The 16,921-nt window shown below is 36.3% G+C and overlaps 1 protein-coding gene across 1 annotated transcript; it reads right to left on the reverse strand.

Annotated features, from left to right (window-relative positions):
* Positions 1-4,661: 4,661 nt before the first annotated feature.
* LOC125478224 (protein argonaute 4A-like) lies at positions 4,662-13,556 on the reverse strand. The gene is made up of 23 exons (XM_048586126.1): positions 13,402-13,556; positions 10,565-10,814; positions 10,262-10,467; positions 9,948-10,172; positions 9,730-9,866; positions 9,545-9,642; positions 9,364-9,461; positions 9,088-9,247; positions 8,895-9,011; positions 8,699-8,806; positions 8,520-8,582; positions 8,322-8,435; positions 8,052-8,217; positions 7,855-7,967; positions 7,619-7,756; positions 7,219-7,349; positions 7,014-7,079; positions 6,340-6,403; positions 6,125-6,236; positions 5,950-6,023; positions 5,652-5,746; positions 5,480-5,511; positions 4,662-5,122 (listed from the first exon to the last, which is right to left on the reverse strand). The coding sequence occupies exons 2-23, from the start codon at positions 10,802-10,804 to the stop codon at positions 4,944-4,946; spliced, it is 2,736 nt and encodes a 911-aa protein (XP_048442083.1). The 5' UTR covers positions 10,805-10,814; positions 13,402-13,556; the 3' UTR covers positions 4,662-4,943.
* Positions 13,557-16,921: the final 3,365 nt, after the last annotated feature.

The raw sequence follows: 16,921 nt of genomic DNA on the forward strand, positions 1-16,921 counted from the left end.
ATTTGAACTTTTGTTAAACAATTATCCAAATGACCCCCAAGTCCACCAGCACCCAAACTACCTTTTCCCCAACAACAATACACAAAGCACCCACCAGACCCCATGGACCACCAGCACCCAAACTACATTTTTTCCAACAACAATAAACAAAGCACCCACATGACTCCCATTCTACAACATACAAGTAAGCATTTCAAATCAACAATCAACAAAACCCACAAATTGCCAACAAAGATTTTGGAATTAACAAACCCAGAATAACGGGAATAAAAAAAAAAGAACCAACAAAGCACAAAACCAACTAAAATTTGTACTTACAGTAGGCGTCATTTGCTCAGGATCCTCACGCAGATTCCACCCAATTTCGAATTCTTTGAAAATACTGTCATATCCTTCGAAAACCAGAAGAACTAAGGGTTTTTAACAAAAAACGAACAAAGGGAAGGTAGGCAGCGACAAGACGAACTTAGGGTTTTTGCTGAATGAACTATTGATCGCGATTTGGGGCGGGTGATATGAAATTAAGGTTAGGGTTCTTTGATTTGGGAACTGAAATGAAACTGAAATGGAATGGAATTAATTGCAAGATTGGGGCTTTAGGCTTCAATTCAAATTGCACGATTCACGATGGAATATTTTTTTTGTACATGTGTCAACTTTTTAGATGATCCACGTGTATCAGAAACCAACATGGAAGTTCATATGTGGAAGGGGTAGGACCCAGCATAAGCCACTTTAGCATATAACGAAGGAATTGACAGACAATTTAACAGAGGTAGAACATTGCAATAAATTTGTAAGAAAATGTATGACATTGAAACTTTTTAAAGATGAGGTATGAAACTGTTAACAACCCAATAATTAAGATAGTTTTTTGTAATTTACCCAATAATTTATTAAAAAATTTGGAACACTAAATGTGTTTGATAAATCATAAAAAAAGTGTTTGTTTTTCAAAGAATAGTGAACAATTCCCATGTAACGAAATTTTGAGATGGCAAGTATACCTTGCATATTTTGCAAATTACAATCTTTGTCCCTGTATTATTTTCTTTGATAATTAATATATCATATCCAATACCATATGCTTTCTAGTTATTTAACATATCCACAGTATTTTAATATAAAAATTTGTCAGACACTCAAACACTATTCTTTTTGTTAAAAGCACTTTTACAAAAATAAGTTTACCGAACACTCAGTAACTTTATTTTACAGCTTTTTATTCTTACAAAACATTAGAAACAATTTTTTTTAAAGCATAATAATACTATTATGAGATTTAGCTCACTCCTCCATTCTTTAGTACATATATTATCATTTGTTAAAAAAAAAACAAAAAACACCAAACTTGCTTTTACATTAGTTAAGTTCGTAAAAAAGAAAAAGAGTGGATGGGCACAAAATCAGTCATTAAATTATGCAACTATTATCTCAACTTTTCACATGACGTGGGGCATACAGAGTTGTGAAATCATTTAGGATCATGTAAATGCATGATTTCTTTCAAAAAAGAAAATGTAGATGCATGATTTATTTTAAAGGCGGGTACAGTTTGGGTTAGTTCAGTTTAAGCACACCATCGAACGACAATGGTTTAGAACTGATTAGATTGGTTCAATAACTGTTGGTTTGGTTTGATTTGTTTATATTTTAACATGCGCTTATTACCAAATTAAAATTAAAGAAACATTTTAAAAGAAACATTAGGAAGAAAAATATAAACATATTAACTGAATAACCATTCATCATCAACTGTGATGTGATCACGGCCCAACTTTTAAGAATAAGGATCCTCTTCGGATTATTTTTGTGAGAATCCTGAAGATCCTCAAATCTTGTTTGTTTATCATATATCGTACAATTAGTTTTTGTCAAGTACTATTTATATTTAATTTTAAATAAAAGTATTTAAAATGATATATTACCGTAAGATGTACGATAAACAAACACGATTTGAAAATCCCAGGATCCTCAACTCAAAAGCCTAAACCTATAGGCCCTGTTTGACACACTATATAAGACACCGGATAGTACTAATAATATAAAGTACGGTGTTTGATGTCTATTTGAATTAAATAGCCACCGAATTAAATAATCCGGCCACACCTCCTTTATCTGACTAATACCTGCTTAGTTGTACCGCCCAAAACCACGGTATTATTTAGTCGGGTAGAAACATGCTTCTCTCTGTTCCGCCCTCCTGCAACTTCTCATCCTCATACTTCTCTGATCACAGCGAACGGCGTAAGCGGAAAGAGGAGAGTCTCGATGGACTAACAAAACTCGAATGGTTGTAGCCGTCCTGCATCAACAGCGGCAGTGACCGAGATTATCTGTATCTTCTCTGCGTTTCCCTTCACTGCGGCTGCTGCACGTTGTTGTTCCGATACTTCGATGGCTGCTGCATTCCCGTTTTGGCTTTCGTTTGATATCGGCGGTGATGCTTCAAATGACAAAGAGGTGGAGATGTGAGAGGCTTCGGTGTAGGACTCGATGAGAGAGAGGACACGAACGGGCTTTTGGGTCTGCTTCTACATCTAAGGGCGTTGATGGTCCTTGTAGAGTGCCCGTCTCCATTTCATTTTGCTTCGGGAATGGGAGAAGCAAAGTGCTTCTTTTCTACAAAGTGAAGAAACAACTGTATAAATATTTTGAATTCCATTAATCATCAAAGTGCTTTATTTTGAATTCCATAAATATTTCTGCAAAGTGCTTTTTTTCCATTAATCATCAATTTTTATCTTAAAAGTAGTAATATTTTGAATTCCTTTTCTCCGGTATAATATCAAACATAGTATAAATAATACGGTTAATAGTCTGATAATGCACCAAATGCCCGATTGATTTAGTCAGTACTATCTAGCGGCTATTTATCCTATCCGACATAAATAGTTAGTACAATCCGAGCTGCCAAACAAGATTATAGGATGTTTCTTTCCTTTCAAAAGCCTTCATTGGACTGAACTAGACTAATAATTAATCCAATCCCATGTTTATTACTTCACTGAACTAGCTTTAATGGGAGTAAACCGAACTCGCCTCGACTAAGGACCGTACTAGACGGTCTTAGCGAGAGACGTTGCGAACCATGGACTAGCTAATCCCTTCGATCGCTCTTTGCTCGCGTTCTCTCCCTCTCCTTGTCCCCTACCCTGAATCATGAACAAAGACCTCTATTCGAATTTCTATCGGAGAACTCACGAACTCTGTCGTTCGATTCACCTCTACTTAGACCAAGCTCATTGGTCGCGCCCTCCGATTGGGCTCCTTCCTCCTAGAACTCAATTTTCGACGGCAAGGACTTCGGGCTCCGTCCTCCTTGACCTCTTCCACTGCTTCATCTCCAACGATGGTCTTATCGACTGTGTCATCTCCGTCGCCTGCTTCGCTTTTTGGGATTTTACAGAAAAAGCATGGGTATGTTTTTGAATTCTCTCTCTCTGTTTCAGAACTTTAGTTTTAAACAATGTTGCCCAGATGCAGAAACCCAACCATGCCCAGATGCAGAAGCCCAGATGCAACACCTAACCATGCCAGATGCAGAAACCCAGATGCAACACCTAAATCTCAAAACAATAACAACAATCCCAATAACAGCGTCCTGTGCACAATTTCAGCGGAGGCGCGATGAAGCCTTTGTACAATCAGCAATCCGCCGAAGCATCTGAAAATTCTGACGAATCTCTGCGAATTGAAAAAAAAAAAAAAACAATTTGGAATTTTTCTGGGTTTGATTTGAATTCTTCATTGTAATTGATATTGGAGAAATTGGGTACAATATTTGGATTATGGGTTGAAGTACATATTCACAATTTCCTACATTGTTGATAGGAAATGAAATGAAAAGAAGAAGAAAAGTTCTCAGCGGTGCGAAGAAGACAGGGATGAAAAGAAAAGAAAGGTAAAGAGATGGGAGAGAGAGTGAGCCAAATAAAAAAGTATAGAATAATAATAATGAAATATCAACAAGATAAATTAAAATTTGACAAAAAAAAAAAATTTGAATTCCAATAATAATTTAATCCGTGATTTAGTCCGGTACTGCACTAAACACTTTACTGTTTTTATCTTTCTTAGTCCAAGCCAGTCTAATTTAGTCCCTAAAGTTAGTCCAGTCCAAAATAGTTCAATGCAACAAATACACCCATAAATTCCTAGCTCAAAGTCTCGAAACTTTCAATCAACTTTCAATCTAACAGTTTCAAAATTCAAAATTAAAAAAAAAAAAAAATTCACAAGTGGTCCATGAAATTAATTCATAACATTAAGATGATCCTTCAAAGCGAAAATTAATATGCGTGTGTTGATGTGCTTATTTTGACAAAATTTAATAGACTTTATGGGTCCACATATATGCCACATTAGCACACTAACAAAAATTATGACGGATAGAGTGACGGTGAATCTGTTATTATTCCGAGGAGAAGGTCCCGATCCGATAATTACAATGACATGTGTTGACGTGCTTCTTTTGACAAAATTCACCGCCACTAAGTGTCCCGATCCGATAATTACAATGACATGTGTTGAAAAACTTACACATTATTATTTTGTTAAAACAAGATGATAGAGTGACAGTGAATCCGTTTCATACAAGTCATTCTCACGAGAAGAAGGCCAATTTTTTATTAAGCATATATAGGAGTATAGGTAACAAGTAAGATAATAAACTCCAAGATTAATTCTCAGAAACAGAAATCATCCATACATAATTTCTGAAGTGTTCCAGCACCAGATATTCTCAAAGTCAAACACCAGACCAGACATATAATATATACATATATATGTATGTTATATCAGCACGGATATATTAGTGAAAGTTCCTGCCAAAATTCCCCAAAGCTTAAATAGTTGCTGTCAAAACCATTAGTCAAAGTTCATATGTTATTCTAACGGCATCGAGCCGTGGGGGATAAGAAACTGAAGTCTGCAACCATTCTTTAACAGAAGAACATGGAGTTGATCACATTTTTATGCAGCTTGGGTAACTCGGGCACGGGCACAGCACCTGGAACTGTGACTCCACCACCATGGCTTGAGGCAGTCTCCGACATTTCATCAAACTTGATGAACTGGGAAATCTGGGCAGCAGCTAGATGGGCGTAGCAGATTGGAGCAACTGCGGCATAGAGAAACCGAAAAAAAACTTATCAAGGATCTGATAAAACACCGTGCGGAAAACAGAGCAAAGGAGAAAATAAAGAGCAACTTCTAAAGACCGGCTCATAACCCTTTACTTAATTTTCTAGTCATTACTACTATTTAACTGTTCAAAAAACTACATGTACGAAAGACAGCATGTTCTGTGATTTCCTTTGCAGAACAAGGTGTGAATGTGAAGTGACTAAAATCATTACTAGTGCAGCAACGAAGAACTCATGCAGGCGTATTGGAACATTAATCAGTGTAGTCACGCTAGCAAGAATGAAGTCAATTAGACATTGGAGCAGAAAACAAAACAGGACAGATATATTACCTACTGATATGGCTGTCGTGCTTCTTTGGTACCTGTACAAAATTCAAAGTAAGGAGTCAGGTTTAAAACTCGCGAAAAGTACTTGACAGATAAAAATACAAAAAGCTATTGTTTCCTGGGATCGAATTCATTGTGCAAACTCAAAAAAGATGTGACTTGAGAGAATACTTACACATAAGACAGAGAATGAACCAGTTCTTGCAAGTCATCCGCTGAAAACCCAAGTTCGTCATACAGAACATGATAATGGGTAGGCCGAGTAGTCCCCTACATGAACACAATCCAAAGTCAGTTGAACCTCCATTCAGAGTAGCTGAATCAGAGAACAATACTGTCTAAAACAAATCAATAGAAAGGGACTCAGGACTCGAGTTTTGTTTATTCCTTTCCGTAATAAGCAATAATGTCCAAGAAACATGGAGTAAATTTGTTTGATAATAAGTAGGCAGGTTCTGGTTTAGGATACTCACAATCATCCCAGCATGAGAGCACAAGTAGAAATCATTGTTCTTGGGGTGACACACCTTGTTGTCTATGATGGTTCCTGAGTTCAAGTAATCAAAGAAAAAGTTTGATTTAGAAACAAAAGAACATTAACTTTGTTCTTTACTATTCTGAAATCCAATTGATGGTAAAATGACTAACCCGGTGGAACATTGTCAGGTGAATGCGTCTGGAAGAACTTGGTGTGATGATTCTTTTGTGCAACAATCAACATGAACTTTGGAGACCAAGTCTCATCAAGAAATTTGCAGGCCTGCAAAAAGATTAAAAACGCCAAATTACAGTTAAGACATTTCCTCTTGCAAGTAAAGAATGTAAAAACTAATAAGAAAAATGTGGATTCGCATCGTGAAAACCTCAATAATCTGATCCAGTTCCACATTCAAGACTTGGTTGAACTGTGATTCACTCACTCCATCCCTAAATAGAAGAAAAACCAAGTGACAGGAAGATCAGCAAGAGTTGAGTGTTAATGTGCAATCTTTTCAAAACCATTATAAGTGACACAACATTTTCACTGTTGAAACCACTTGTCTTTTAGACTTTTAGTTAATAAATGTGAAATTGAAAGTTCATTGATTTGTTGGAAAACGTATCACGTTGAGAAGCCTGTTTGAAACTACAAAACAAAGCATAAAAAAGATGTTGGCAAATTGGTACAGAAAATAATGTACGGCACATGTACACATACAGAAACTAGAGTTAATCGGAACATGCATTTAAATGGTAAGTTCTAATTAAATGCAAACAATAAAAGAAAAAATACACATTAGAGGATTAATGAATTGTTGAAAGAGTGATAAGAGGGATAACACTAGCTGATATTCATAGTATTACAAAAGCATTTCTAGTGACTAACATTAACGGGTTCCTCAGCCTTCGATTTTATAGGAAATTAGGCCATATTGATTGGGGTATGAAATGATAACGAAATGAGATTAATAACAAAGAAGAGAAGACACAAACTAGAAATGCAGTTGTTCATTTGTGGCTCATTTATTACTCCTTGAATATATTAGGAATACCACACCTGAAAATAATTATCTGATCCGGCTTCCTGCTTCCTGAAGTAGCATAAAAGTCCATCAACAGTTCCCTGAAAAGAACACAAACGTTACAAGATTGATTGAAACATATATTGTAAAATTTTAATAATAATCGGATAAGAAAAACTGGATGCAAAAATATCAAAGTGGCAGTTTGAATGTAGTGGTGAAAGCCACAGGGGACCCAACCTGATTATGCCGTCGTCCTCTTTATCTGACACAGGCTTGAACAGAGAAGCAATCATTTCTACTTTTGGTGATTGAGTACGCACAGCAGCTCGGTAACGAGAAATCAAGGGCCAGTGCCTGGAACTCACCACCTACAAAATTCCAAAGATAAGCAAAGAAATGTTGTATAATTATGTTGACGGTACACAGTCATACAGTGATACAGTGATTTCACTGGCCCTTGATTACCGCCAACCTGGTAGTTGCTGCTACACATTAAATAGACACTTACAACATGATACAGCAGTAACTACCAGGTTGACAGTATACAGTGAACTTCTCTAACTAGTCCAAAAAGAATAGTAACAATTATGGCAGAGAACATAATTATAACAAGTTCAGTGTCAAGGGAAAATATTACCGCTGCAATAGAAGGCACGTCTGATCGCCCAGGTGAGCCGTGTGACACATCCATACCGAGAATCAGAGTGGGGCGCTTGGAAACCAATGGAATAGAAGGAGAATGCTCCACACTTAGCAACGAATTCATTCCACCCATCTGCACAAGCTCATATAAAGCAAGGAAGACAAAATTAATGCATGTGATCATAAACCACAAGACAATTCCACAAATTAGATTTGTAAATGGAAATTTACCTTTGCATTGATTTTCAGGAGCACATTTGTGATGTACTGATCATTCACTTTTGTAGGAGCAATGCACTGTGTTACAATCCCAAGCTCAGAAAGATTTTTCCTTTTCCATGGACCTTGAATTTGAAGAATAATCAATACATGAATCCTCAACCTAAAGGTGCAGATAAAATGATATAACAAAAGAATAATGAGCTAACCATATATGTCAGAATTCTTCCTCTCAGGAAGAATACACAACAGAAGTTGAGGTGGTCCTGGAAGTTTTGACTTTATGTATTCAAACATCTTATCCACTCTAACGGGAGCTGGTTCACGTCTGTGCTGGTTACTCTCATCAAATACCATAAATGGTTCCTTTATGGCCTGTATTAAAGAATTTTTTTTTAGAACAACAAATAACCAAAGGAATTGATTTACAGTAAAGTAATAGTTCTTTTATAATATAGTTCAGAGAGAGAGATTCTTACAATTCCTTTCATATTTCCGCACTTCATCATATTGCTGACCAGGTTCCGAGTGTCACAGCGAGCAGAGAAATTGACAATAGCCCAACGATCTATAGTCACAGGTTGTACCAGTTTCTGTACACAAAAAATAAAGGTGAATTGAGGTGAAAAATAAATCTTGATTCTGGTGAAACAGAAAATAAATAGGAGGAGTGGTACCTTGTTGTTAAAATTCCACCTCCCGTTGCGTGGAAAAAAGTCCTCTCCGTTCCCAACTTTTAGCTGCAGGGAAGTATCAATAAACAGAGAAAATCAGAACATAAGAACTTCTACAGCACCCCAAAAGACAAGTAAGATCAATTATGAAGGAAACAAAAATGATAATAAAAGATGTCTACCTTTGGAGCTGGCAATACACGGCCTTCAACATGCACAAAGTCAGCACCAATTGACACTCCAGAAGAACGAAGCATCAGGTCAGCATCATAATTACTAGTCCTCAGTGCCTGAGAGAATCAAAATTTGAGGAGTCAGTGAGTTTTAGATATGAAGATAGAACAGTACCATATAGATGGCACACATAACTTTACTTACATCACGCAAAACTGACATCCTCTCCTGGGGCTTCTGCCGAGACTTCTCCACTAGTGAAGCTCTTTGCAAATTGGTTAAAGATTTTGTGTAGCGTTGCAGTGAAACCAAGTCACAAAGCTACAGAGGCAAATAAGAATGAGAAAAATTCTAGAATTAAGCTTAACAATAAATAGTCGAAAGTTAAAAGTATCACCTCAAGTGGAAAGTAAGATGGCTTCTTTGGTTTCCCAACATTGATGCATGGGAAGTCTGCTGAATCCCGCAATGGTAGGTTCTTATAGACAGCAAAATATTTAGAAACTGTAATTTCTTCTCCATCACCATCCTGTCCTTTTTTCGATTTCAGGAAGAACCTAGACAAAAATGTGTAGAAGTAAATTATTAGATTAAACAAGAAACCAGAAATTGAGATGATCTATAAAGCCTACTTCTCATATGGCATGGATATAAGAATAAAGAAATAGATCACCTCTGCTCTTTGCATGGTCTATCACTCAGTCCAGTGATTTTGTACTCCATCTTAGATGAATAGGTTGTGATCCTTAGATTTTTCAGCATTCTCTTAGCCTATAGTATGAGATTAAAGAAAGCTCAGATCTTGAACAATGCCACACCAGTGTAATATAAAAAAAGTAAGCAACCAATATTACCTTCGTCCAATTGATCTGGTAAGGAGTCTTAACGTTCTGGTTTAGCATCAGAAAGTCTAGAACAGGGCCAGGTTTTACAATCATTGTAGTGGATACGTCTGCATGGAAACAAGGTGTCAAGGACAGAGATTAGATTGACAGTAGAGTAACATAAACAATCCAAGCATTCTCGCTTAGAAGCTTACCCATATTAAGAGATAGACCCCCTTGGGTGGCTCGGAAACTTGAATGAAAACCCCTGCAGCCTAGCACACCTGATCCCAAGTCTGCGAAGTTCCTTGGATTGTTGTGGAAGAAAGACTGTCGGACAAGAAGACAACCCCTGTAGAAAATACATCATTATACACCAAATGAAATAGTAGACAATCACTGAGGAAAGATACAACAACAGTCAAGTACTTACTGTTTTGCTGCATTCTGCCTTAGTACGATATCAAGAACCCTCACCGCTTCCTGAAAATGTTCTGAATCCTGGCCACGTATTGCATTCACGATTGCTTGCATTGGGATTTTAGTAGCATAGTTGATCAGCACATTTAATTGTTTGGATTGAAATTGCTTCTTAACTCTCTTCCGATCTCCCTCACTGTCAGCACGGTTGGAGCCACCTCCTGGGCTTGCAGTCCTCCTAGACATTTGTGCAAAAGGTACCAATGAGACAATTTCCTGATCAGAAACAAGAGCAGCAAAAATACATAATAAACAACATGTTAGTACCTGGTTGATGAGACGTCATCCAATACAACTGTGAACTCAAGTCTGTTGTGAGGAAGAGGGCCAACGGTAAACAAGCTTTTCTCTCCGTCATAAGCAAATTCTTTATTGGCAAGCTCCATTGCGTATGTCTGTTTGACTTTATCAAGAACCTTGCGTCCAATGCCTTTACCATCAACTGGAGTTCCATCTTCATACGACATCACAATCTGTACCACCATTTAAGTATTTAACACCAACACAATTATACAAACATAAACTTATCTTCAAAGTACAAAGCAAGAGACATCGAGTAGAGGTAATTACACTGTAATGGAAAAAGTAATCATCAGACTTGTTTACTGCCACTTTGAAATGGTTGGTTAGAAGAGGGATCTTTTGCCCTTTGGTTCCATTCCCAGTCCTTGCCATGGGAACACGTTTTGGAGCTGATGCTTTCTTAAATAGTTCAAGAGACTTTTCCTCTGCCACAATTGGGACAACATTTGGAGGAATAATGGGTGGAGGTGGAGGTAGTTCAAGTCCATCGGGATTCAAGCGCTCCATTTCCTAAGACCTGCTCAACGACAAGTCAATTCCACCAAAGGACGTCGATATAGAGAAGTGCAAGAGGATGCGAAACCATGTATTGTGACACATATAACTAATCAACAAATCATGACTTTCTTATTAACAGTATCAAGAACTGAGACAGAAAAGGAACACAAGAAAGCATTCAAGAAAATACAGAGAATGAAATTCTCACACCAGTTAGAGCTAAACACATTAATCAACCATATTCTCTAACAGCCTAACTAAATATTAGTTAGAGCGCCGACGTGTAATACGCTGAAGTGGCAATCATGGCAGACAAGTACGGTGACGTGCTCTCTGTCAATATTTCTTAGATGCTGGGGAAAACAGGAGAGGAGTTGAGAGATCCTTATTTCTCTAATTAGATAACTTCACTAAATTTAATGAACAGGAAACCAGGAGGTAAGTTATGAATTCTTAAAAAGTTACGCATCTATAAACGTGATGCTACATGTTGAATCCGCATTTAAAAACTTGATGAGCTCCGTTAAAAGGAAAATCATCGAAAGACAAGAAACAAAGCGCTACGAAAACAGATCTTGTGTAGATACTAGTCGTTAGGAACAGTTTAGGACAAAATAGATAAATTAACGGAAAAACGTTCTACCAAATGTATTCAAACGCGATTCTTCAAATATAAATGTTCGTTAGAGTAATGTTTTCTTGTCTCACTCATTTACTTCATTTTCAGTCTGGAAGACTTCACATAAAGGAATTCTCAAACATTCGAAAAACCAACTATTGTGTGTCATTCAAGCAAAAGGAATTTTCGTATAGGAAAACGTTATAAAAACTTGTACCATACTGGCCTACCACAGTATCAAATGCGTACGGAAAGAATTTCATAAATCTGAAAGACAACCGAGAATCGGAACTTCGCAAATAGAGTAATGTATCGACAGTAAAATTAAAAATATATATATATACAAACATGAAAACTGTATGCTCAAGGCTTCTTAATTAAATGGTTACATGTAATCAAAACGCAGCATTCATGAAGAGAAAAGAACAATAATGGTGTTATGGAAACATAAAAAAATAAAAAATAAAAAGCTAATTAAAGCCGAATATTAAGCCAATGGAAGTAAGAAAATGGCAGCAGAACAATCAAAAATTCATACAAAACGTTGCAGTAACTGTAAAACAGAAAAAAACATCCACACAGACTTTCATAAGAAAAAAAAAAAAACCATTTTCGTGCTCAGAAAAATTTCAGATCTTTTTACGTACACAAAAGAATATGCCAAAAACCCAAGAAAATACATATTTACAAACACACACATAAATATTTATGTGCTTTATTACTCAGATCTAAGCTCCATAAACCAAAAGGCAAACCTCTAAAATGGCATTTAAAGAGAGACCTTTGAGAGTGCAGAATTAATAGTAGCACCCAAAAATATAAAATTACAAAAATCAAACTCAATTTGTTCGAACTCTTCTTCTTTTTATATAACAATATCGATGTACTAAAAAAACAAAAACAGAAAAACTCAATTTGTGAAAAAGACGTCAAGCCCTAAAATAATAAAAATATTATTATTTGCTTTCACGTAGGAAGCAAAGAGACAAAACGTTTAAAATAATAAAAAGGAATCAGAAAAACCCAAACTTGTGAAACCCCAAAAGCAAAATCCCAGTCGTCAGAAGCAACAAAAACAATCCACAAGCGCAGATTCAGAGAAATCAGAGACGACCCAGCTCTGAACCAACGTCTAGCTTTCACGTATTTGGCTAAGCGTGAAGCCAGAGAGAAAACAAAAACGAAAACCCAAAAGCATGCAATAATATGACCAAAAGTTTCAAATTCCAAAAGCAATTCCCGGTCGTCCGATTTCTCATACGGTTTCTGTAGCAGTAAGACCGCAAAATTTATAATAAATAAATAAATAAAATAAAAGCAAAAATACCCACTGTTGAAGGAAGCATGAGAGCTCTGAAAATCTGGCTTATTAAGCGTATCTGAGCTTTTCAGCCGGAGTAAAAACATACGAAAATCAAAAACTAAAAACCCAAAATCCTAATCTTTCTCAGAAAGCAAAGAAACCCAGAATCTAAACGCACAAATCAAAGGAAAAAAATGTGATCACTGCTGAAATAAGCATGTGAGAGCTCTGAAAATTGTCTTTTTAACGCAGTGAGCTTATCAGAGCTACCCGTGGGAGTGAAAAAAAAAACTAAAACCAAAAAACTCGACATCCCAATCGTTTTCATAAACGCAAAAAAATCCAGAAATCTACAAACACAGATAACAAAAATGAAAGAAAGAAGACGATCCACTGCTGATATAAGCATGATAGCTCTAAAAATCGCTTTTTAGCGTAGTGAGCATATCAGAGCTTTTCAGTGGGAGTCAACAATACCATAACCAAAATCTAAAAAAGCAAAATGTCAATCGTTCTCTGAAACCCACAAAAATCCATAAGTTTACAGAGACTAAGAAAAATCAAAGAAAGAAGAAGACCCACTGCTAGAACGAGCATTTCAGAGCTCCATAGCAAGCACATTGAGGCCTATCAGAGGCCTAAACCAGAACAAACAGTACAAAGAAGATGGACAGAGAGACCCACCAGAAGAGAGAGAAACTCAAAATCCAGCAAAGCAAAATCGGAGAGTGATTAGGGTTTTCTGCTTGCAAGCTATGGCTTTTGGGGTCCTTGGAAATAAGAGTATATCTATATATCCTACACTGTATTTATATGCGAATGGAAATCCCAGCAAACGGAGAGAGTGGTCTTACAAAAGGCTGCTGCTTCCTGCAACGTTTGTTTTGTCTGTTTTGTGAGCGCTCTCTTCGTGACGCGGCAGCCGTACGGACGCAAGGGCATGATGGCATTGTACGTCGTCCAAATCCAATGCGATGGGGCCGCGTGTCCGGCTTGCCTTTCGATACCCCAGCTCCTGATTTTTTGATTCCGATATTGTCCCTGGCTTTTCATTTTATTCCCGCTTTGTCTCTCGTTAACGACGTTAAGACGCTGTTCGGTAGGGTTCGGTTTTTTGTCCTGATCCGGATTTTAATGAAGAGAAAAAAAGCCGAATAAATAAAATCTTTTTTCTTATTTTGTCCTCTTTTGGATAAATGCGTAATTACATTTTTGTTGTTGGTAATTATTTAGTTTTGCCAAAATTTGCAGTTTTTTTTTCCAAGCACAATTAGTTTCAACTGATAAAAAACTAATACAAGGCAAAAAAAAACCCCAAAAAAGCAGCTCAAAACAAAAGCACAGCACAACATAAAAGGAAATGAGACAATGGCAGCCGCATTACAAAGACAATTAGGGGTGATTTTCGGAAAGATCGAACGCAACATTTCTAATTTTCATTTTAAAATTTCAGGTTCAGATCAGAAATAACATTTCAAGTTTCATTCTAAAGTTTGGGATCATATCGGATCGGAAAAAACATTTTTAATTTTCATTCTAAAATTAAGAATCGGATCATATCATAATTTTCAAATTCAAAATTTTGAAGTTTGGAATCAAAGTAATCTCGAAATTTCTGAACATGCTTTGGTAGTTCATATATTTTACAATTTTTTTTTTAATATTCTTGAACTTTACCACACATAAAATTTATTGTTCTTTCTTAATAGTTGATATGATTACATATAAATTTAATTAATTTTATGGTATACTATATTCGTGTCCTTTTTAATAAATAAGTATATTTGATTCCGAGAAATTTTATATTATAAAATGAACAAAATATATTCAAATTTAAAATAAAGTACAAAATACATAATTTTAGTTAATAGCTATAATCAAAGGGGAATATTTCGAAATTGGTTTGATAATATAACTAACATAAAATAAAAATGAGGAAAATATTTATTTTTTTTAAGGGGAGAGGCGATCGAACTGCCAAGCCTAATTGAATCAGTTTGATATTTTTGTTCTGGCAGTGACGTGCACCGCCACCATTGGCTTGTATCACATCACTGCATGAGCAAAATCCATCAAAGACTGAGGCACCAAACAACCGTACGTGGTGGATCGAGGTCGCGAAGTTATATTGCCACCACACATTTCTCGACGATTTTGATTGTTTTCGACCACTTTTGCTAGTTGACACAAGTATGAAATTCACTTCCCTTTTTGTGATTTACCTATCCATGTAGAAATATTGGGTATATGTTGTGTTTTGGAAATTGGATTTCAAACACATAACCACCTCGATTGTCACTGCGTTTGGGGCCGAAGTTTGTGGCTTGTTTTCAGAACACATCTTTCTTTACATTGTTGTGAGTCTAACCCTTGCTCGGTTTATAAGATTCTTTATGTTTGGGTTAATATTTGAACATTTGATTTGAATGAAGGAAAGCCCAAGGATGCCAACTAAAATGGGACTTGCCCAAAGCATATCACCGAGCCCAAAGGCAAATTGAAGCTTTCTCAGCCAATATATAAGTCACGTGCTTACCATTGAAGTAACAAATGATGGAGACTAACCTATTTCCAGCCAAAGAACACTTTTCAGTGGCATTACAAGTAAAAAAAATGATGACTCACTACTCCCTAAGTGCTTTCGGGCAAGAACAAAGTTACAGCAATCGGGCTAAATTGCCTATAAAAGAAGAAGAGGCCCTAGAGATAAGGACACTTAATCAATCAAACAAATAAACATACAAACTCTGCTCTCAAGCCAGATTTGCATCCAAAAGCTGAAATCAACCCAAATTCAGTCTTTTTTTAGTGACAAGCTATCTCTTGTCTAGTTTAAAACTCTGCTTATCTCCCTTAGTGGTGTAGTATCAATTCCCTTGTGTAAATTTGTTTACCATCCATCCTTTTTAGCATATAAACCCTATAATTTCAAAGATAAGTAACTGCAAGAAGTTCAACCTTGCCATACAAGGTGAAATCTTGCCCAAAGCTCTTTGTTTGTTTTCTAAGTTAATAGATCTATTACTTAATGCATTCTCCAATATGTATTCAAGTCATATCCACCTACTTTCCTACTTCAAAAGTCTTATTTGTTTCTGGATCTGATTAGTTTAATGAATATGTCTTCATTAAAAGCAATCTAAGACCAAACAAATGACTTAAGGGGATCTGGGCTTTCTTCATTTGAACATACAAGACTATGAACTAAAAGTCATTGTTTACAAGGCAAGAAAAAGGACTTCATGTAGACTTAACCCATCTACGATAATCCTTTGATAACAAGAAGTCCGAGTAACTTGAGGCATAAGTAACCGACTAAAAACACACTTGTTCTACATTTGTTATACTGAGATAGCAGTGGCATGCCTAGCACTTAGTTAGTTTTGATTGTGAGCCTCAAGGCCTACACCTAAGGCCCCACAAAGGCACTTTTCAGAACTAACTTTGTCCTCTTCTTGTAGCACATCAACAAGTAAGAGCCCAACTACACATCCAAAGTGTCAATCCCTTAGGGAGCTATGCTGAGGTCCAAGGATCCTTCTCCAGAGAAATCATCGCCCAAACACTTTCATTTGATCATAAATTATGTTTGGCCGCCAATTTCATGATTGGTAAAGATATTCTAGGGTTTAGGACCTTACTGGGAATGACTTTGACTAAGATTTGGCTTTTTGATCAAAGTTCCGTAAAATCATCCTATTATTAAGTTATGCAATTCATATTCGACAAGTGCAATTAAATTGACCATTTGATTGTCAATTGGCCTCAAGAGTATTTTTGTCATTTCGCTCATTTTAGTTCTCTAACTCGTCATTGATCCAAAAACCTTAGAATGAGCTCATATGGGTGTATAAAGGTTAGATTAAACTTGGCTAACTCATCTTCTTGAGCGTGCATTTCAATTTACTTGCAAATACAAACTTTCGCCAAACGTTCTATAATTTCTGGTAGTGCCATAAATTATTCACACCATTTTTTTGTAAAAAGGGATTAGATTTAAGGGTTCCAATTTGCACTTCTTAGTATTTATTTTAGGCTTATTAGTCAAAATGCCTCCTGAAACTGCCATTGAGTCTCAGTTTATCCTTTAAAACTGGTTTTGTCTCACTTTGCCCCCCGAAACTGACATTTTCAACTCTTTTGTCTCACTTTATTCACTTCTGTTAATGGATTGTTAAATTTAAGGGTATTTTAGACATTTCAA

The sequence above is a fragment of a genome, unplaced genomic scaffold, assembly GCF_019419815.1.
Source record: "Pyrus x bretschneideri cultivar Hongxiangsu unplaced genomic scaffold, Pyrus_bretschneideri_v1 Contig24, whole genome shotgun sequence".
Classification (NCBI taxonomy): Eukaryota; Viridiplantae; Streptophyta; class Magnoliopsida; order Rosales; family Rosaceae; genus Pyrus; species Pyrus x bretschneideri.